Source organism: Borostomias antarcticus (assembly GCF_949987555.1).
Source record: "Borostomias antarcticus genome assembly, chromosome: 16".
Classification (NCBI taxonomy): Eukaryota; Metazoa; Chordata; class Actinopteri; order Stomiiformes; family Stomiidae; genus Borostomias; species Borostomias antarcticus.
Genome location: NC_140249.1, coordinates 12,229,296 through 12,251,815, shown reverse-complemented (window position 1 = coordinate 12,251,815; position 22,520 = coordinate 12,229,296). Strand labels below are relative to the sequence as shown.

Here is a 22,520-nt window from a genome sequence, read left to right as displayed (position 1 = left end):
GCACTGCTACAGTGAGGCTACAGTACTAAGCTTGTCTGACAAACGGTTGCCGTTGCTTAGACTAATGTAGGCTACGTTTCTCAGTTTGACCCGACTGAATTGCAAACTGCTCTTTTGGATAAGCTACAGCAGAGACAGTAGTCGACATAAAATTGGTTATTTAAAGGGCTATCATTTTACCAACTGATCGGACCTCATTCATTAGGCTATTTAGATTCAAACCCGGAAACTCAGAAATCCCACATTTTCAACCCCTATTTTCAACGATGCAGTCCGAGTAACGACACTACGATATACAATCAATAAATAGCGCTAAACCAGCGAAGACTAATTCAATTCAACCCGTATTTACCAACCCATGATAGACTTGTTTGATTCAAAGCCCCCGCTATCACGACCGCCCGACGGCTAAATTGGTAGTGTTGCAGACTTGTAATTCGAGGGGCGCGGGTTCGATTCCGCGTCCCTTCTGTCGGAAGGACATGGGAAGGATTCTACGTCTTCAAGAAGTAAAGACTGTTTTTTTTGTCGTAGGCTATTATTATTACAAGGTAACATCAACGATGGTACAGTCGCTCCTCAAGGTCTGTATACACTTATAAAATAGTTGGTGATGTCCTAGGAAAATAGCCTACCTATCTTCTTAATAGCCTACAGTAGCCTAGCGGAGGGAGGTTGAGCATAATCAGTTTGTTGGCAATTCGTTTTGACAGTTGATGTTGCACAGTAAATGCAGTAGCCTACATTCCATTCATGACTAGTTGCAGGTTATGCTTGCTTACTATGGGATTAGAATCATGCCATAATTCGAAACCGAAACTGTTTCCGTAGGGAGAAAGGGAGAGGAGTAGGCTACTCTGAGGACAACTTACCCTTAAAACCCAGAATACTTGAGATGTCTAAGTCAAACTTTTGTGGTGAACCTATACCTGGGCGGAGTTAGGTTGACAATTAGACTCCTAATCAGTAGGCAACCACATTAAGATAGTAATAGCCTATAGGAATATTGTGGGTCACCACAGCATAGATTTATGGGTGTCTTGGGTGAAAAAATGTTTTTAATATGTCTCGACATGAAGGTAGCATAGATTTATGGGTGTCTTAAGGTGAAAAAAAGTCAAAGATTGCGCGTAATGCGCATGGAACCGCGAGGTAGGCCAGCTAAGCCATCCATGCAGAACATGTGCAACAGCGCCCCCTACTGTCACACAATTTTCAGACCGCCGCTGTGGAGTTTCAAGTCCACCGTTTTTTCAAAACCGTCTGCGGAAGAACGCTGCCAAAAATGACATGACTCGCAACCTTGTAAGTGTGTGGCCAAATCTCTGAAAAAGTTACTTTGAATGGTTGAAAAAGCAGTGTTGCAGCAGTGAAAAAGTAAAACTCAAATACAAAACCATGTTTGCAGTAATTGCAGAGATTCAGATTTTATTTTCAACCTATCAAAACATGCAAGCCTTCAAAACTTATTTTCGGGCTTGCAAAACTTTTTTCAAGCATTCAAACACTGAGGGGCGAATTCACTAAAGCAAATTGCGCCCGCTAATTGCACCATTATATTGCGCGTCAGTTGCGCCCGCTATGTGCTCCGTTTTAAAAACCTATTCACTAAAGACATTGCGCTAATAATATCCCAGCGCAAACACGCCCATTCGGTGTTTGCGGCTGAGTGCAATTTGCTGCTGATATAGGAAATGACTATAAATACAGCGCATACAGCGCGAACTCGTATGCATATCATTGGACGATGGCAGACAGAAAAAGAAAGATACGATTTTCAGACAGCGAACTTGAAGGCCTCACGGACGAGGTTCAAAAACATGTCTCACAGCTTTCCGCAAAAAATATCACGACTGCAGCAAAAAATCATATTTGGGGTTTAATTTCCCAATCAGTCAGTGCCATTTGTGTGTGTAAACGCGGAAGACTGCAAACGGAGGTGGAATGATTTGAAAAGACGAACAAAGGAAAAATTGTCATTTTTTGTTATGCAAGTTGCAGCACGATGATCTGGCATACTTTTGGGGGAGTGTATAACATTGCCCCACCGGTACGATCTAGGCATCTAAACGGCTTTTCAGGATTCCAAATGTGCACTCAATCACACCGCGCGTCCTGATGTGAGCCCGGTTGTACGCCACCTCTCCAACGTTGGAAGGATTACGCACGGGAGTCATCATCCATGGCTGAAGATGATACCTGCCGTCACCTATGATACAAAAGCAAAATATTTTCAAGACCATTCAAATAAAAAAAATATTGTGTAGGCTATGTTTTTATTTATTTATACCTATATCGGCCCCCAGCCGTTCAATGAACAGCTATAGGGAATGCGCAGTTTCGCGTATAGACTATTATACGCACAGTTTCGTGCTATGTAGGCTATTATAAATAAGTATTATTAATTGGGGAGCTTGGACTCGCTGGGGACGGGTGGAGAGACGCATAGTCAACTGAGCCTCCCCAGACGCGACTTCATCCTCCAGTTGGCTAAAGAGCTGCGCGCTCTGGTGTCCAAACAGCTACCACGGTGGTTCTAGTGTTAAATCAAAAAGTGACCTTCTTCTAAATATTCTCTCACGAACAACACGCCTGGCGTTGCGATGCCTTCGCCTCGCAACAATCACTGCTGCCATGATCAGCGGACAGGCTGGCCATGACACCCCTTGCGCTTAAATACCACCACGTCTCTGAAAACGGTATTAATTTCACTTTAACTGCGTGAGGCAATTTGCGCCGATCTTTGTGAATTGGGCGGGTTTTGCAATAATGTTCATTTGCATAGAAAGGGGAACATTCTCCGCCCATATTACCTAATTTAAATATGAGCTAATAACACCGGCGCAGAGAAACGCAATGACGAACGCAACGCAGTTAACACCGTATTTCACCCTTTGCGAGGGCTTTGTGAATAGCAAACATAATTTTTGACTTATTTGCACAGGCTTTGCGTCAGGAAAAGCTGCGCAATCCTTTAGTGAATTCGCCCCTGAGTTTCAACTTTACATTTCAGACCGCTGCTGCGGAGTTTCAAGTCCACCTTTTCAAAACCGTCTGCGGAAGAACGCTGCCGACATTATTCGCAACCTCGCAGGTGTGTGGCCAAATCTCTGAAAAAGTCACATTGAATGTTAGAAAAAGTAGTGTTTCAGCTGCAACAAAACAACATTTTCAGAGATTCTAATTTCATTTTCAACCTATCAAATCATTTTGCAAGCCTTCAAAACGTATTTTCAGTCTTGCAAAACCGTGTTCAAGCATTCAAACACTGACTTACAACCTTTCACATCGTTTTTTTCAGTTTCGAATTATGACATGATTCTAATCCCTTGCTGTTTCAAAATTTCTGGAAGCCATCCATGCGCAATTTACAGTCATGCGGTTACATGTCTTCTAAGCCAGTCAGTCAATTATCGAAACTGCCTGAGAAACAGAAGTTGAACCAACAGCATCAGCAACAGGAATAATCGTTGTGACGTTAACTGCTTTGTAGCCACGTTAATATTGCTTTTGTGAGCTAACTGGCTATCACGGTCTTATTGCTGAGGGCGCACCGGTGGCTCGTCAGTAGGCTAATCAAGCCTCCCCTCTATTTGTGAATACTAGCAATAACGCATAATGAAACAACAGTAACCACACAAAGTCTAGTCTATCACAGTGTCAACATTATAAGGAAAAGCATGACGCGCATAACGACATGCAATGAGCGAGAATAGAATAGAACAAAGGCCGTTTAAGACGGGGAGCGATATTCCGCCTGCGTTCTCGCTCGGATCAGCGGGGGACGCACGCGTCCTGCGCACAGCGGGGAAAGCTGACTACAATTCAGCTCTTGTCGCGGGCGGGCGTGTGCACGAAACGAGCACGTGCGCGACAATTTCACGGGGTCGCGCCCGCTTGCCGCTCCGCCCCAGATTGTCCGCGCTCCCAAATTGTCCGCTCGCCTCTCTCATTGAAAATTAATTACAATGCGCGGATATCGCTCCTTGTCTGAAACGGCCTTAAGATTGCAAGCAGAATCTTGGACTGAACTGGGATTTTGAAAAGCAGGCTACCTATTATTCTTCAATGATAGGCCTAATGTCTAATTTACATAGTATATAACAACAATCAAATGTAGGCTATTAAGCTACGGTAGTTGTATAATAGTTCGTTTCTGTAGGCTATTCTATGTGCGGAAAAATAACTGGCCAGTATGCCCTGGCATAATCAGTTTGAATGCGCGGTTGAAGCCTGGAACTTGACTAGCAACCCCCTCCCCAACAGCCATTAGCATACTGGCTATGAAACACATCCATCCAGGTAATTTGAATATGAACAGGTAACGGGGGAGGGGTGTTGCAACAGCGTCCAGTTCAACAGGTCAGTTGCAACAGTCCAGGTTTGTTGCGGGCGAGTGGTGGTAGACCTATACCAAGTCGAGCCATATGGCTCGACTTGGTATAGGTCTACCACCACCTGTATGCACAGTCAGTTGATATATGTGCATACAGCTAAGTTAGGCTATATACTATATAGCCTAACTTAGCTGTATGCACATATATCAACTGACCAGTTATCAAAAATACTATCAAACAGGTTATGCTTGCTTGCTGTTTCCAAATAACTGTCAAGCTTGTTTGATTTGACTGAAATAGCCTACATGCGCAATTTACAGTCAAGCGGTTGCATGTTGCACAAACTTGTGTGGTATCTTTCAGTTCTTAACTTTTGGGTCAAAAGTACTTCAGGAGAAAAATGCAGTCAAATCAACAATTTATTGAGCACGCCTCACAGGTCAAATCTTCGGCAATACTAAGGTTCTTTTACGAGGTGGCGAGCTTATATCTTGGCTTCAGGCCAAGTATCACATGACAAACAAATTTGCATACAAGGGATGTACATTAACACAGATCTGATCAACTAGTCTTGTAATTGGTCAACAGGTCACTGAGCCCTGCCCCCCTCCGGACATGGGGGCAATTTTGGGTTCTTCCTGTGTGCTCCTAAATTCACGTTTACAACTGTAGACTTCCTGACTTCTTCTTCAGAGGTGTTATCTTTATTGGCCTCAGGGACAAAGGAATGTTGACTCAGGACAGGACATATGTTGTCATCTAGATGTTAAACTACTTATAATAACAGAGTTCTACCTAAAGTGAAGTTTATTCATTATTGTTAGTAAATTGATTACTACATGAGAGTAATACAAATGTATTGATGTAATACAGTATAATACAGTATAAAAATATACTACATATCCCCCCTTCGAGGCATCGTAACGCCTCGACACAAAACAACATTAAACATAACAAACAATCCCCAAAACACATACAAATAACCAAATCATCACACAGCAACAAAGCAAATCGGGGGCCAGAGGTTACTAGCACATAGCCCCATCGAAAGAGAACAGCCCTCAGCGCTGTCTCATATCCTCTTCCCATGCTGGAGCAATCTTCAGACATCAAACCCCCAGGTGTCGCAATCCTCTCTGACACCCAGAGAACAATGTCCGTAGCAAGATGGTAAGCTCACCCCGTCCGAAACAGGGAGAACACTCCAGGAATGTCCAAGAATGACCCTCAAGTCATTCGTGACTCCACACAGTTCATAGCTTCATGCTGGCGAGGGGCAACCACTCCTTGGTCGCCCACACAATGCACTCCAGGATAGTCTGAAAACATCAACACAAAACTACACAAAAACAGAACATCCTATAGAAATAGAGTTGAGGAATTAACATCCAAACACCTTAAACCTTTGTCCTCTCACTTCTCTTGTAATTCATCACCTCCCCCAAATATTCACATAGCTGTGCTAACATACAAAATGGCTTCCAGAGAGGCCATCTGTCTACAACAGAATAACCATCCTTTGTCATCCTTTGTCCCCAAATTGCCGCCTTTTTCTCATGTCACATGTCTGTACTCTTGGCCACACCTGCCATTTCATATGACGTACAATGCAGTAGCCAATCACATCCTGGAAGGACCTTACCTGTGGTTTGACTGCATATAAGGCACAGCAAAAGACCAAACGGGCACTTCGCTGAATAAACCACCCTTGTTGCGTTCTTCAGGACGTCCTTGCGCTCGTATGCTTTTCACAATAAACCAGACAACCTTTTGAACGAATCTTGGTAAATCCTTTTGACTAGATCAGTTATTTTACTATTACAATAGACTAAACCTAAATTACTACAAAACAGAACAATCTAACCAAGGAGACGTGTACACACACCTGAATCAAAAACACAGGTGAAATGTAGGCGACATCCTCAAGCTTGATTGAACAGAAACCCTAAACAGAAATGACATATAATGCTAAACATAAGTAACCTTGTGTTCCTACACATATCAGAAAGAGATAGAAAAGACAAACAACAGTTAACAGACAAACAACAGGTTTCAGGCAGTCCCCAGGAAGGCACGATCCAGGCTCCATAGCACCTGAAAGATAACACTCAACCCAGACTGGGGTCAATAGCAGAGGGGAAGGCCTAAAGCCAACTCCTCCCAAACACATCATCATTATGTGAATTAAATTCATACAGTAGAATGCATAAACGAACAGCTTATGGCCATTCATTGACTATTGAAACATAAACTCCTAAATCAAAGTGAGAAACATAACCTAAACTCAAACACCTATTCAAAACCTGTCAGACTTTTGAGTTCGCACCAATACCTAAAAGATCATTTTCAGAAACATTCTCATCATCGCTCTTAAGACTCAAAGGCTCTACATCTATTTCATCATAGAGTTTAAAACGCTTGACCTGGTGATGTAATAATTATCCATCCAGCTAAACTTCTCACTATCCGTTAAACCATAAACCATTTGAATTGACTAAACAACTTTGTAAACCAATTATCTAAACTGATGTTATATGAAACCATAACTGAATACTCCTACTATTATAAATTCCTGTAATAAACTGAACTAAACATCAAATCATCAATAACCATACAACACACATGACTTTTTGTTTTTGTTTTTCTGAACAAAAAGATGGTTCATACTCCAGAGTCTATATTCAACTAACTTGCTTCTATAATAATCTTCTGGAGACAAGTGTTTCTCCAAAATATCACAGATGTAATAAAAATATTCCTCATCACTTCAACTTCAGTAATGAACTCAGACTCATAGGTGACAACGTAGGTTATCACCGCTATCATTCTTCTCAAAAATTGATTCTAGAAATGTAAGAAATACTTGTTGTGTTATAGATCGCTGACGCCACTTAATTAGTTCATGTTCTCCATGTCTCCATTCCAGACATCTTCCGTCACCACTCTTGTAGTGGTTTATACTGTGGGGTTCAACTCTCTGTTCTTCTGCACCGTCAAGGTTATGATTGTCACTGTCACTAATTTCTTGTTGTTTACTTTCTTCATGCACCTGTAGACTCCTGCATCACTGGCTGGTCTTAACCCTCTAGATCAGGGGTGGCCAACCCGCGGCTCGCGAACCGCATGCGGCTCTTTGCCCGCCAATGTGCGGCTCCTCCATCCATCCCCCCAAAAAAGTTGGCTTGCGGCTCTTCCATCCTTTCATTAAAAAATAAATTCATTCATTCCATAAAAACGTTTCTCTCTCTCTAGTTTCGCTGTGCATTTCTTCCCGCCCATTTTAGATTATTGCAGATTTGATCATGAGGAAGTCACGTGAGAACCACTTCAAACCAATCATATAGGTAGCAAATCACCTTGGTAACAAAATTATTAGGTGCGTTTACATGGACAGTTTGAATCGGTTTCAAATAGGTTTGGAAGACCAAACCGATTGAAAATGTCATATAAACACCTCAATCCGACTGAAATGCCCTAACCCGATTGAAATTCCAATCGCTTTCAAGGAGGTAGTTTAAACCTTTTCGAAACCGTTTGGTCCGTCATGTATACTACCTTGAAACGGATTGATGCTGCGTTCTGCGTTCATTTTGCGCATGTTCAAGACTTGACTAATCAAGGCACGCTCGACAGTTCCGTAGTCAGCTGTTTGTAACCATCGTAACGCAATCACTCACGGCTGCGTGCGCGTTCGAAACATTTGTTTCGTTGTCACATGTAAACATCCAACCAGTTTACTTTGTATCCCATGTATACGCTCAAGCTGAAATCAGCTTGAAATCAACCAGATTGAAAAATATGTAAACGCACCTATTGTAAACAAAATAATTTGCTTTGCGTGGGTCATTCTCTTTTACGACAAAAGCTAACGTAGCCTAGGCTACTGTACACAACCAAAGAATGGCTGGAAAGAAATGCGCAGCTAAAATAAAAATTATATGAAGACGAACACAGGACATTTTTTACCCGAGTGGGGAGAGCAATTTTTTCTTCATTGAACGTAATGGTGTCTGATATGCCAGACATCATTGGGACATTTCAAAGCCTCAGATCTCGAGCCCAGTCCAGCCCAGCCCAACCCAACCCAGCCCAGTCCAGTCCAGTCCAGTCCAGTCCAGTCCAGTCCAGTCCAGTCCAGTCCAGTCCAGCCTAACCCAGTCCAGCCCAGCCTAACCCAGCCCAGTTCAGCCTAACCCAGCCCAGTCCAGCCTAACCCAGCCCAGCCTAACCCAGCCCAGTCCAGCCTAACCCAGCCCAGTCCAAAATATATTATGTCAGAAAATATCTTGTTGTATGTATACATTTTAAATAAATTAACTTTAAATGTATATTTAATGGACAATAATGTTTTTCTTCTTATTTTAGACTGGGTTTGCCTTGGGATTTATGAAGGGTGCGGTGACTGAAAAAAAGGTTGAGAAACGCTGGTATATATGGTGTGGCTCTGGGTGGTACCACAGTAATTTTTGTGGCTCTTACTGGTTGGCCACCCCTGCTCTAGATTGAGCTTGTAACTTATCATCCTCTGATGACATGACTCTTGACATTGCTTGGAGCTGATGACATCTGTCCAATGACATGTTCGACTTCCTCTTCACCCCCCCCCTTTTTTTTCTTTTTTTTTGTTGAATTCTTCAGAATTAATAATCTCCCCCTGTCTGAGGCTGTTGGAAAACAGGGAACGGGAGTGAAGATTACATCATTGGTTGTTGTTGTTGTTATTGAATCTGTGATTGTTCTGCAAAACAACAGCTTGTTTCTTCTCCTCTTCTATCCATTTTCCATACAATAACTGACTTTGAGTAAGTTCCCTCTTCAGCTCAGCATCTTGTTCCTTCAGGGCCCGTTCCTTCTTCCTGTAATGCTCCACTAAATGAGCGATATGATCAATGTAGATGTTCTTTACCATAGACCCAAGACCAACCACTTCCCCCAATTTACTCCTCACAGACTGAGGCAAGCCTTCTTGGAGCTTCAGTCGCAGCATAGCGCGTTCCAACTTGTGCTCCTCAGGATCGTTTCCCACGAGGTCTCTCCACTGTTGGTAAATTCGTGCCACATATGCTCTGGGATTCTCTGTGTCACCTAAGGCGTCGAAAATGATATCGTCTGGGTGTACATTGGTAGGGTACATCTCCTTCAGGGTTCTCCACAAACGTCCTCTATTGGCAGCGAAAAGTTCAGCATCATAAATCGCTGTATGAGCACATCTTCCTATTCCAGCCTTTTCCAGAATTTCTTCCATTGGCGGTACTCCTAGTACTGAAGACAAGATCCTCTTAATGTCACCCATGGCGAGTGAGATGCCTTGTGATAGCTGATCAATCTTCGTCGTCCAAGGATGAGCGCCATCTTGGAGAATTGGCAGTTTATCCAAGATTGCAGACATGTCACTAGCCTGCCAGGGCTTGTAGTTCATATGAGCACCACTAACCACCACCGGAAACATCTTCCCGTCACCTTTACTCTTCTCTTTTTTCTTCTTTCTTGATTTACGTGTTTCTTCCGATTCACTTTTCTCCTCAGGTTTACTGGGTCTTGGACGAAGGTCATATTTTTCCAACTCCTTTTGCATATAACGTGTTTGTGTCTGCATCTCTGACTGAACTACAGTAAGATCCTTCAATGCATCCTCCAAGTCACATCATCACCCTTTTTAGCTACATACAGTTCAGATTCAAGTTCAGTCTTTGACGCGTTAATGGAATCCAACTTCTTTTCCATATCTCTCAGCTCCTTATTCACCTGTGCCTTGGCCTTCGCACCATCATCCGAGTCAGACTCCTCGCTCTCTTCTTCACTACTGCTACTAGAGTCTGTTTCTCGGTCCTTTCTCCCTCTCCTCTCAGCACGTGCCATAATCTGTCTAATGCGCTCACTATATCCTCCCATATCCGCTCCTTCCTCTTCAGAAGAGCCACTGTCACTTTCATGTCTGCCCTTTTTGCTTTTCTTCTTCTTCTTCTTTTCAGCTGGTGTCGGATGCTTATCTAATTTCTTGGTTTTGCGCTTCACATCAGGCTGAGTTACAACGGTCGTCCTGGCATTTCCCGTCTGCATAATGTCATTATTATCATCTTTGATGACATATCTTCCCTCAGTATTTAGCACGGGTAGCTGTGGATAAGCCTTAGTAGTTTCCTTCTGAGCTTCATAAGGAGGCGGGGTCAAGACTGGAGCCGTATGAAAGAATGGCGCATCAATTTCACTCAGCAGTAAGTCCGTCTTGCTATTGGCCTCCTCTATTACGGTTCGAGCTGCGGTAGCTGCTGCCTCCACAGCTGCTTTCTGTCTCCGCCCTACTTTACGGAATAGTGTCAAGACTGCGAGTTCAGTATCTCTTTTTTCTTTTCGAACCTTACCTTGTCTTCCTGTCTTCTGGTGAGCCTTGTATGCCTCAACCAGAACGCACATGTTTTGAATGAGTCCTTCATCAAAGCTTCCTGAAGACGGCCAAGGCTGTGGCAAGTCAGACCATCTCCGTGCCCAGCTTTTAGATATATCACCGATGCCCTTCAGTATTGGATAATCGCGTTTGAGTTGTTCCACCGGTGTGAGCATGGGCACATTAACACCTATTACAGATGGCATCTTGAAATCCTCACAAATTAATAAACTGTTAACAATTCAAACTATTAATAGACTTCTTAAGAATCCAATACTATAAAATGAAGCTTTATCAATTATGTAATTAATAAAGAAATGAACACTCACGGACATAGGACCCTTCTTGCTCTGACTAAACTTCCTATCTAGCTCTAATCTTGCTCAATCTCAACCCTAGTCTTCAGCACAGGGAGCGATCGGTCCCATTTAAGCACTTTTAATTGCTACAAATTAAAAACCACAAAGCCTGGTTTGATGCAATCTAAGGGTATTGTGCACCAGAGGACAATCCCCTCATTAACCGCTGTATGCCAGAAAATAATAAATTAAAATAAAAAAGATTTTGACGTAGACATCGAAATGTCCACACCACTTTGCCTGTCAGCAAGTTGAGTCCTACTGTCCGTCCACTCACAATCCTTTCACTCCACACACACACAATATGCAAGCGTAATATATGTATGTACGTCTATACCAATCTACTAAAGCAAACCCTTAAACTGATGTTTATTCTATCAAAAACCAAGACACCTCTAAACCAGATATCCAACAGACCACCAATCACTCAAGAACCAAAGTTCAACACCAAACCATCTACATCCATTTAACAATTAAACACCCTCAAAACCACTTATATCCAGTATCAAATAGAATTATTATATATATAATACTTATAAAAAAGTTTAATAACTATAAATAATTAATAAAGTAATCAATAAAATATTGAAATATTAATCAATTAATGAATTAACCATTTATCCTTAATATCAAATCAAGTAACCAAACCAATCACTTTATCATAAAACACCAAGCCTCAAATGCATATCAACCACTCAAAACAATTAAATCAGGTGATCAGTCTAGTTCAATTAATGAGCATTAATCAGCAATTCAGGCTTACTTTTCAAGCAGGTGATGGATGGTTTTTGCAAAGAAGTCCCTCTAAGATGGATGAATGGATGGTCTGAGATTGGTGACTGGTAAGGACAAAGACTTTTCCGGATATAACTGCAAACAGATTTACTCAAAGGGGAAAGAACAATTAATCACTAAGCAATGATAATTAAAAAATATATTTGCTATTAACAACCCATTATTCTAAAATCAAAAGACTGTCATAAAACACATGAATAATCAAACAAATATAGAAAGCGGTCATATCTAATAACGGCCACAAGATGGCAGCATTAAACCACCTAATACACTTGAACCAATACAATAGACAAGCAGGAACTGCAACCTATTAAACGACCACTAGATGGAGGCATAGGACAACAGAATTAAAAAAGAGAATGAAACATGAACTGTCCCTCAACTCAGTTACGCTATACCATTCACAATTTATGAAGATTGAAGAAGGGTTTCATTAATAAAAGTTATAATTGACTAGTGGATTGCTGCTAGGGTTTGAGTGCTGAGTAACCGATGTCTCGATCAGTGTCCACCTGGCCCAGATTCAGCATCCACTTATGAATTTATGAATTAATATTTAACCTAATCCAGTCGTCCCATACACCGCACGACCCACTGGATGAATTATCTTTTCCTAATTTCTAAAACAGGAAAGAGAAAGAAATAAGTGTGAAAGAAAGAGCGAAAGAACAAGAAAAAGAGAAAGATGGAGAAAGTATTGTCACTGCCCGCATCACCTAAAGCTGAGAAAAACCTATTGTCTAGTGACCGCGTATCACTGACCCCCCTCCCCCCACAGCCAGCTGTGGGTTTATGAGGGCTAGGAATTTCAACTCAGAGTACGGGGAGCAACCTCACCCCCAGAAGACAATTAAACAGAAAATATCAGCAAATAGTTGTTCTTATTCAATCTACTTTCAAACATATAATGAATCCAGCAAACAAAACACAAAACCCCAACTTTACTCAAAACACAAAACCTCAACACACGCTCTCCACACGCTCTCCTCACGCTCTCCTTTCACACCACCCAAAAGATCAAGGGCTTCACACACGCAGCCACTTTTACACACGTGGAAGAAAGAACAAAGGACCTCCCTTCCCTCACACATTCATTCAGAAAGTAGAAATATCAACAAATAGTATCTACATTAAACCAATCTCAAATATACAATGGACCTACTAAACAATTACAAGAAACATGAAAAGACACAGAACGTAGCAGACAGCCAAACATACCAAACAAGACACACGCGGAAACTCCGGTTTTAGCCGCGCACACACGGTACCTTACTTCTGACACTTATATGTAAACGTATGCATTTAATTTAACCGGCTTTCTTTATAGACATCGAACTTCACTATATAAGCTCAAGTCTTCACTAAACTTTGCGCAAACGTATGCGTCTTTTCAGACCTGCCCATAACAGACCACGCACCACCAAACGTGCGTTAGATGAACCGATCTCGCGCAAACTTGATGCGTCTTTCAGTTTCTTGACCTAAACTTGACAAGTCAGCGCAAACTATGCGTCTTAATTAGCCTACACAATTTTCATCTATTCTCCTTATTTATTGGAAGTTCTTTATGGCGATAGCAATAAATTAATTTGCAAGACGGTTTTACCTCGAAAAAGACAATGCAGTCTCGTTTGTCTCTTGTCGTCCTCTGGCCGGTAGGTTCACAAGAGAATCCTTGATCTTGCATGTCTCTCGAGGGTCTTGACAAAAAGGAGTGCTATTTCACCATCCCATCCCCGTCGCCAAAATGTGGTATCTTTCAGTTCTTAACTTTTGGGTCAAAAGTACTTCAGGAGGAAAATGCGGTCAAATCAACAATTTATTGAGCACGCCTCACAGGTCAAATCTTCGGCAATACTAAGGTTCTTTTACGAGGTGGCGAGCTTATATCTTGGCTTCAGGCCAAGTATCACATGACAAACAAATTTGCAAACAAGGGATGTACATTAACACAGATCTGATCAACTAGTCTTGTAATTGGTCAACAGGTCACTGAGCCCTGCCCCCCTCCGGACATGGGGGCAATTTTGGGTTCTTCCTGTGTGCTCCTAAGATCACGTTTACAACTGTAGACTTCCTGACTTCTTCTTCAGAGGTGTTATCTTTATTGGCCTCAGGGACAAAGGAATGTTGACTCAGGACAGGACATATGTTGTCATCTAGATGTTAAACTACTTATAATAACAGAGTTCTACCTAAAGTGAAGTTTATTCATTATTCTTAGTAAATTGATTACTACATGAGAGTAATACAAATGTATTGATGTAATACAGTATAATACAGTATAAAAATATACTACACTTGTTCCTTCATCTGAAGCTATTTTCCATTCATCCAACATTGTGTGTACAGCGGTCCATATAGCCTACTGTAACCAACAAATACACTTCCCTCTCCGTTTGCGTTAAATGACTGGTGCGCATTTACAATAACGTAGGCTACATAAATAAATAATAATGTGAACAGTAGCCTAGTAATAATAGGTTATAATATATTGTTATCACAGCAGCGCAGATGGAGATTACAAGGAGCTTGGATTCCAGATTATTTTGAAAGCAGGGAATGCGCACCGGATTTTGACAGTGGGGATAGAAATGAAGTAGGCAACTTGGGGCAAGAAGAAATAACAGCAGACGACATTTATTTGAATACCCTAAATTTACAGTTGCTCTTACGTGCAGATGCAGAGGGCTGCAATGAAGACGGCATGGATAGCTCCTAGGGGAGTGCAACTGCTTAATGCTCTAAAGTCTGGATACTGCTGGTGCACTGATAGCCAGACACCTGATTGTCCTCAACTCCAACAGTATTGTTTTCATGTCGTGGTGTATCACTGTCAGTCGTATCTGACGTTCATTGTGAGTTGATTTGCGAGGACGGGCTGTGTCATATCATTATGTGAAGCAACAGGGTATTAGAATCCAGCAATTGCCTCTTCACACTGTGATATATTTGGACGCCATATTGATGTTCACCGGCACACTAGACCGAAATAAACAGCTGTTCGTTTGTTCAAGACATTTGGGGATCAAAATAGGGCAAATGTTTACAAATAACAATTTTAACAAATTGTTAGTCAATGTGGAACACCGGGGCGACAGACATTTGTCGGGACTCGGGAGAGCCAGCTCGAAATCGGGACTGTCCTGGTCAAATCGGGACGTCTGGCCACCGTAGTCTAGTGTCCACTGATTTAACATGAGCGTGCAGACGTTACACGATGTGTGCAGAGTGGCACTGGCCCTGCCCACCAGTCGCCCATTATTTGCTATACTCGCCTAACGCATACCTGCGCGCACGCGTATTTATCAGTATCTTTATAGACGCAATTCAAGCATAGGTGACACGGTTAAGGCACCGAGTGTTTGCTGCGGTGGCACAAATCACCCCTCATAATGTGTGTGTGTATTTGTGTGTGCGTGCGTGTGTGTGTGCGCGCGTGCGTGTGTAGGTATGCGTGTGTGTGTCTGTGAGAGTGTGTGTGTGTGTGTGTGAGAGTGTGTGTGTGAGAGTGTGTGTGTGTGTGTGTGAGTGTGTGTGTGTGAGAGAGAGAGAGAGGATTCTGGGTTCTGGAGCAGCGGTGCTGGGCTGCTCCTCTCATAAGAAGATGATGGGCTCCTCATCATCCTGGTGATGCAGAGCATTTTCAAGCTGCTCTCTCATGCATATGAAATCACAAGTGCAATGCTCAATTTGTACAACTCTACCTCCAAACTCCCTACCACAATTTTCCAGAGCAGAAACATTTTATTGAAAAGTCCTTTCAGTGATAGATGCAAATAATTATAGGATATGTTTGAGTTCAAGTTCAACTTTATTGTCAAGTGTATTAAAAATCCAATGAAATACTTGTGCTCTGGCTCTCTTTGTATACAACACAAGGGACATACCCCCCTCAAACCAACATGTTCAAGTTCAAGGCTTTTATTGTCATGTGTATTATAAAATACAATGAAATGCACTGTGCCCGGATACTGACCTACGACACTACAGACCTACAACACTACAGACCTACAACACTACAGACCTACAACACTACAGACCTACGACACTACAGACCTACAACACTACAGACAGACCTACGACGCTACAAACCTACAACACTACAGACCTACAACACACAGACCTACGTAGACCATCCTGGACTCATGATTTCCGTTTCCTCTCTCTCTCTCCCCCCCCCCTCCCTCTCTCTCCCCCCCCCCTCCCTCTCTCTCCCCCCCCCCTCCCTCCCTCCCATTTCTTTCCCTCCCTCCCTCCCTCTCTCTCCCTCCCCCCCCTCCCTCCATCTCTCTCTCCCTCCCTCTCTCTCCCTCCCTCTCTCTCTCTCTCTCTCTCCCTCCATCCCTCCCTCCCTCCCTCCCCCTCCCTCCCTCTCTCTCTCTCCTCCCTCTCTCTCTCCCTCCATCCCTCCCTCTCCCTCCCTCCCTCCCTCCCTCTCTCTCTCTCTCTCTCTCTCTCTCCCTCCCTCCCTCCCTCCCTCCCTCCCTCCTCTCTCCCCTCTCCCTCCCTCCCTGTGCAGAGTGCAGTCCTGGCTTCTCTCTCTTCCTCCAGGGCTGTGTGAAGACATGTCCCCCTGGCTTCGCCTCCGGCCCCCAGCTGCTCAACCTGTCCCTGGAGACGTGGGCGGACCTGACCTCCGTCCAGGCCTGTCTGCCCTGCAGCCTGGCCTGTCTGACCTGCTCCGGCCCCGGGCCGTCCGACTGCCTGACCTGCCCCTCCCACAGCCACCTGGTCCTGGGCTCCTGCCTGCACCAGAACCAGGTCTTGCGCAAGTCCCCCTCTGGGCCGGTCCTGCCTGGCGGGGGGGGGGCAGGAGGGGCCGGTCCACCCCCGGCACCGTCCTCCCGCCCCCCCGCGCCTGCCGCCGCCACCACGGTGGCGCTGCTCAGCTGTGCCTTGGTCCTGGCCGCCCTCGCCGGCGCCACCCTGCTGCTGTGGCGTCTGCGGTCCCGAGGCGCCGGGCTGCGCTCAGTGGAGTCCGGGTCGGGGGGTTCAGCGGGGGAGGGGGGGTTCCGGGTGGGCTTCGGCTTGGGCCCGGGCGGGGGGAGGAAGGGGCGGGTCTGCTACAAGGGGATCCCCACCGTGTGGGGGGACGAGGACGCCGAGGCGGCGGGGGGGGCGAGGCCCGGGTCCGAGTCGGACAGTGAGGAGCTGGACTGCCACAGCGAGAGGACAGCCTTCATCAGGACGCAGAGCTCCCTCTAGCCCCCCCACCCCCCTCTCTCTTCTCCAGATCCATCTACAGCCTCTCCTCTCCTACCCCCCCACAGCCTCTCCTCTCCTACCCCCCCACAGCCTCTCCTCTCCGCCCTCCCTCTAGCCTCTTCTCCAGCCTCTCATCTCCACTCCCTCGTCTGACCCTCTTTCAAGCCTCTCTCTTTCCCCTCATCAGCCTCCGAGGCCGAGGTGCAGGGTGGAGGGATGGGGGAGGAGGGAGGGGGGGGGATGGGGGGCCCTAGGTGTCCCTGGAGCTTGATTGGAGAGGGGGCGGAACACTCAACGCCTGATGAGATGGCTCTCACTCATGCATTAATGAATATCAAATATTTCTTGGGGAAATATTCTATATTCGCCATACTTGATTATGGCATAATTGGATGGGGTAATGTTCTTTTTTTTGCATAAAACATAATTTCCTAAGCTGCCAGGTTAATGGTGTATTACAGTCTAGCTGGGCATATCTGAGTTGTTTGTTTTTCCGCCGACCCTTGAATCCAGCCTAGATGTTCATATCAGCATTGTGAGTGTGTGTGTATGTGCTTTTGAGTGTGTGCTTGACTGTGTGTATATCTAGCTTCACCGTACCAATTACCCATTCGGTTGTTGACTAAATAAACAACCTTTGTTTTGGACTCCTAAGAGCTTTCCATGTTGACACTTTATGATCCACTCGTTCTCTCCCGCTGCTCGCTCTGTAAGAACACAGTAACGACCTCAGCTGGGTCGCATCAGTATGCAGCTGGTTTAGAGCCTAATGTGAGCGCTGCGTTAGAACCACGGCCCAGAGCTCCTTCTCAGATGGCTCTCCTCAGAGCCCTAATGGTTGCCAGGCTTTAGTCCGCTACCGTGGAACCTGCATCGGATACCAAGAAGGCAGAGACTAGAACCTGCAGGGTGTTTGATGAAGGGGGTTTCTGCTTATAATGAGCGCACACGCACACACACACACACTCTCAGCAGCACAAGAGGCTGCAACTGCAGTTCGAGCTGCATCAACTTACTTTCTAATTTTAGGAATTATGAGGTAGAGGCGAACAAACAAAAGAAAGGTTGTGACCCAAAGCCCTTTGACCTTCTCAACACGTATCTCTTTGTTGCTATAGGCAAGTAATAAGATCATTCTGTTTTCATTCCCCCTGTGGAGGTGATATTGATTAGTGGTTTCTCTGGCAGAAAGTCGCTATCCAGAGAACCTTACCCTGGTTATTACAAGCCTCGCACACTTGGACAAACAAACATGGCCTGTTAAGAACAAGATTAGGGACATCTCTTGACAACTCTTTGGTCTGGTCTGTAAAATCAAAGCCCTGGGATTTTCAGGCCAGAATTGCTGAAATGTTTAAAGGTTGAATAGATTATATTGTATATATAGTTTTCTTTTATAATATTTTTTATTTAACTGATTATTGATGTCAATATTGTGGGGATAAATATTGTGTGGAAATAAAATAGAAAGTTATGTGGGATTCCTGTCTTTATTGAGGGACTGGACTCAGCAGCACTGATCAACACGTACATGTCCTCGCCCTGCTGAGCCCAAACTGACCAAGAACTACAACCGCTCGCACACTGCTGGGCTCCACTATCAACATATTGTGACGGTTCGGTGTGGGACCCAGGCGCAACAGGAATGGAGGAGGCAAGGAACGGTTAAAGCCCGGAGGGGCGATTTAATAAGGTAACACAAAGGGGGAGCCACAAAAAGGGATTGCCACAAAAATATAATGGGAGAAAAAATAGGAGCCACCAAACTGCCCCTAAATTATAAAAGGTTCTTGATTCAAGGGAGCCGGAGGGATACGGAGGTGGAGCAGGGTGAGGGCTCTGCTGGCTGGTACAACTCAGCAGAGGGGGTCCGGGATACTGGAGAGACGAGGAGGAGAGGCAGGGTGTGTGATAGTAATCACGAGCAGGGAAAAAACAAGTTAGCTTGGTGTGCACTGCAACTGAGTAAAGTTCAACAGGCAAAGGGAAAAGCACTACAAAATACTGGTAAGCAAAAATGTAGGCTAGAGGCTATACTTTACCACATGTGGGTTATGGTAAGATCTGGCAATGAATGGAGAGTAGACCAGGTTCTTGTAGGGGTTGAAGGTGATTGCAGAACGAGGGACAGGTGTGGTGATGATGTAATGGAATTTAACTGATCTAGTCAAAAAAAGGATTTACCAAGATTCGCTCAAAAGGTTAAGTCTGGTTTATTGTGAAAACATACGAGCGCAAGGACTTTCTGGACAACGCAACAAGAGTGGTTTATCCAGAGAAGTGCCGCCCCTGGGTCTTGCTCTGCCTTATATGCAATCAAAACACAGGTACGGTGCTTCCAGGATGTGATTGGCTACTCCATTGTACGTCATATGAAATGGCAGGCGTGGCCAAGAGTACAGACATGTGACATGAGAAAAAGGCGGCAATTGGGGACAAAGGATGACAAAGGATGGTTATTCTGTTGTAGACAGATTCTAGGTGTGTGGACCTCCTGGAGGCTACCGTCTATGTGAAACGGTTGAGGGAGGTGGTGAATTACAAAAGGAGAGAGAGAACAAAAGGTTTAAGGTGTTTGGATGTAAATTCTATAACAATGACGAATTGGAACTTCGTAAGTGGAGTTAAGAAGAAATTTCTTCTTAACTTCTTCTTAACTGCGTTCAGGAATGATGTCCATTGTGAGACTATAGTCAGGTTAGAGACATGGTGAGACTATAGTCAGGTTAGAGACATGGTGAGACTATAGTCAGGTTAGAGACATTGTGAGACTATAATCAGGTTAGAGACATTGGACCTCATTCCTGAACGCAGTTAAGAAGAAGTTAAGAAGAAATTTCTTCTTAACTCCACTTACGAAGTTCCCGGGACAATTCTGGAATTCCTGAATGGTTTCTTATCTCGGATTTGTTCTTATCTAAGAACAGGATTTAAGAACGCGGAAATGCAGTCGTAGGTAGGCCAGATTGGAGTGCGCCCGTTCGCAAGGGCTGAATTTATGAGAAATCCGAGGTGATTGCGTTCACATCAAGTCTACAGACATCCTAGGCTTGAATAATAATCATAATCATAAATACGAGGATATTTGTATCATTTCCAATTACGTTTCACATTCATGGAGGCATCGCGGTGTCCTAAAATAAATAAAAGCACTACACAAATTCGGCAAATGGCAGTGAATTAATAAATAAGCACTAAACTCAGTCGCTATACTCAGACTCAGCACAACAGCACCTTATATTCCATAGTCGTCAGAATGGACACATCTAGCTACATTCTGTAAATACTGTAAACGTGAATATCCATAACTAAAATATATCATATGGTCCTACATAATATAGATATAGGGCCTATCAAGATCCATAAGTAGCCTACTCATGCATTTAACTAAACTGTAGGCTACAATTCAATCTGCTCTCAGCACATCCCATCCCTTTCATGTAGGTTATATATTTTGCATATTGTATTAAAAGCCCATATATACCGTCTTGTTTTCTTTTGTTATTTCGTATTGGTTTGTTTCACCTTGCTTAAGCTTAGTGTGCACGTTATAAGAGCCAGCGGAGAAACATCTCACTGCTCATTTTACTGGTAGGTTATGTTGCATGTGACGAATAAAACGTCGAATTTGCACGTGACCTTGAACATCAAGCATGTCAATTGGGAACGTCTCAACTTTTTCCGCGTTGTCTGGGGATTTTGTGTGCACACGACCCTGTAGTAAGGAGCTGTCGGGGCGTTTATGTATGCAAATCCAGGTGTACGTACGAGAACGCGCATTCAACTTAAGAAGGGGAGCACAGCTGAGAACACTTTGGCGGTTTAGGAACACATTTCCACCCATTCATGAATCCGGCGGGGATCTTTCTTAGGGTTGGTCTTACGAAGTTCGTAAGAAGACATTTAAGAAGACACTTAAGAAAATGTTCACGAATGAGGACCATTGTGAGACTATAGTCAGGTTAGAGACATGGTGAGACTATAGTCAGGTTAGAGACATTGTGAGACTATAGTCAGGTTAGAGACATTGTGAGACATCCCCAATCACCTTTTTAGGGGCCAAGCCCCGAAGGGGCGAAGACCCTATTGTTATTGGTAGTGTTATTATTCTTTTTCCGCCATGGGAGCCTATGCCAGGCCCTATAGCCGATTGGTAACTTTTTACGAAACTTTGCAAGATGGTAGAGGCTTATGGCCCAAAGCCATGGAGCAAGTCTCACATTGATTGGCAAAAAGGGGGCGCTATAGCAGCCGACTGAAGTTGCGAACTTTGAACAGGCATATCTCAGGCCCCATTTAACCTACAGACATGACACTTTGCACACATATGTCTCTCCTCAGGATGAACAAATTTGCCTCAAGGACCCATAACTTCCGGTTATATAGATTTTCCGCCATTTTGAATTTTTTGAAAAATGCTTAAAATCTATCTCCTCCTAGAGACTTTGACCAATCTGCATGAAATCCGTTACACACAATCTAGGGAACGATATATAAAATTCCATCTCGGCAAAAGTGTAAAAAGTTAAATTTAACAGCAACTATGAGCCAATGAAAATGGCATGGGGCGTGGCTTTTCACATAAAGTGGTATACTTTCTTAAGGGTTGTGCAGAACACCACGCCACTTGGTAGACATCTGTGCAGATATAACCTGAGGCGGCCACTGCATTATTGGCCCAATCAAACCAAATGGGGGCGCTAGAGAGCTCATTTTCAGTTTAGGCCTAACCGCCATGCAGAGCTTTCCGAACCACGGTACAGTGGTACCAGGGTATGTCTAATGGTCACTGGAGAAAGAAGAGCCTGATTGGCCACAGGGTGGCGCTATTACAAGCCAAAATACATAAAAGGGGATAAAATGCAAACTTTGAATGGTCATATGTCATGCCCCGTTGGAGCTAGAGTCAGGACGCTTAGGAGGCATATATGTCTCATCAGGGTAAACAAATTTGCCTCAAGGAGCCATAACTTCGGATTATGTTAATTTGCAACAATTTTGCATTTTACGAAAAACACTTGAAATCTATCTCCTCCTAGGAAGTTTTGTCAATCTACATGAAGCACAGTATATAGAATCTAGCAATGAATATCTAAAGTTCCATCTCGGCATAATTTAGAAAATATAATGAAAATAGCCACTGTGAGCAATTGAATATTGCAGAGGGTGTGGCTTTTCACAAAAAGGCATATAACTTCTGAAGGAATGCATGGAACACCACAAAACGTTGTGTTCATATCAACAATGTCAGCCAGAGGCAAAGCCTCCATTACTGGCCAGATTAAACTGAATGGGGGCGCTAGAGAGCTCATTTCCTGTTTAGGCCTAACCGCTTGGATGGTATTTCCGAAAACAGATATAGTAGTACCAGAGCATATCTTGAGGTCACTGAAGAAATATGAAGCAGTTAGGCCAAAGGGTGGCGCTATAACGAGC

At 43.9% G+C, this 22,520-nt stretch overlaps 1 protein-coding gene across 1 annotated transcript in view; it reads left to right on the top strand.

Moving 5' to 3' along the window:
- The window catches only part of furinb (furin (paired basic amino acid cleaving enzyme) b), a gene marked incomplete at its 3' end in the record, with an annotated part of 304,944 nt that extends 287,860 nt beyond the window's left edge, over nt 1–17,084 (top strand). The window contains exon 16 of the mRNA XM_084451106.1: nt 16,399–17,084. Within this exon, the coding sequence (XP_084307232.1) occupies nt 16,399–17,084 (686 nt within the window). The remainder of the gene's footprint in view (nt 1–16,398) is intronic.
- Between the last annotated feature and the right edge of the window lie 5,436 nt (nt 17,085–22,520).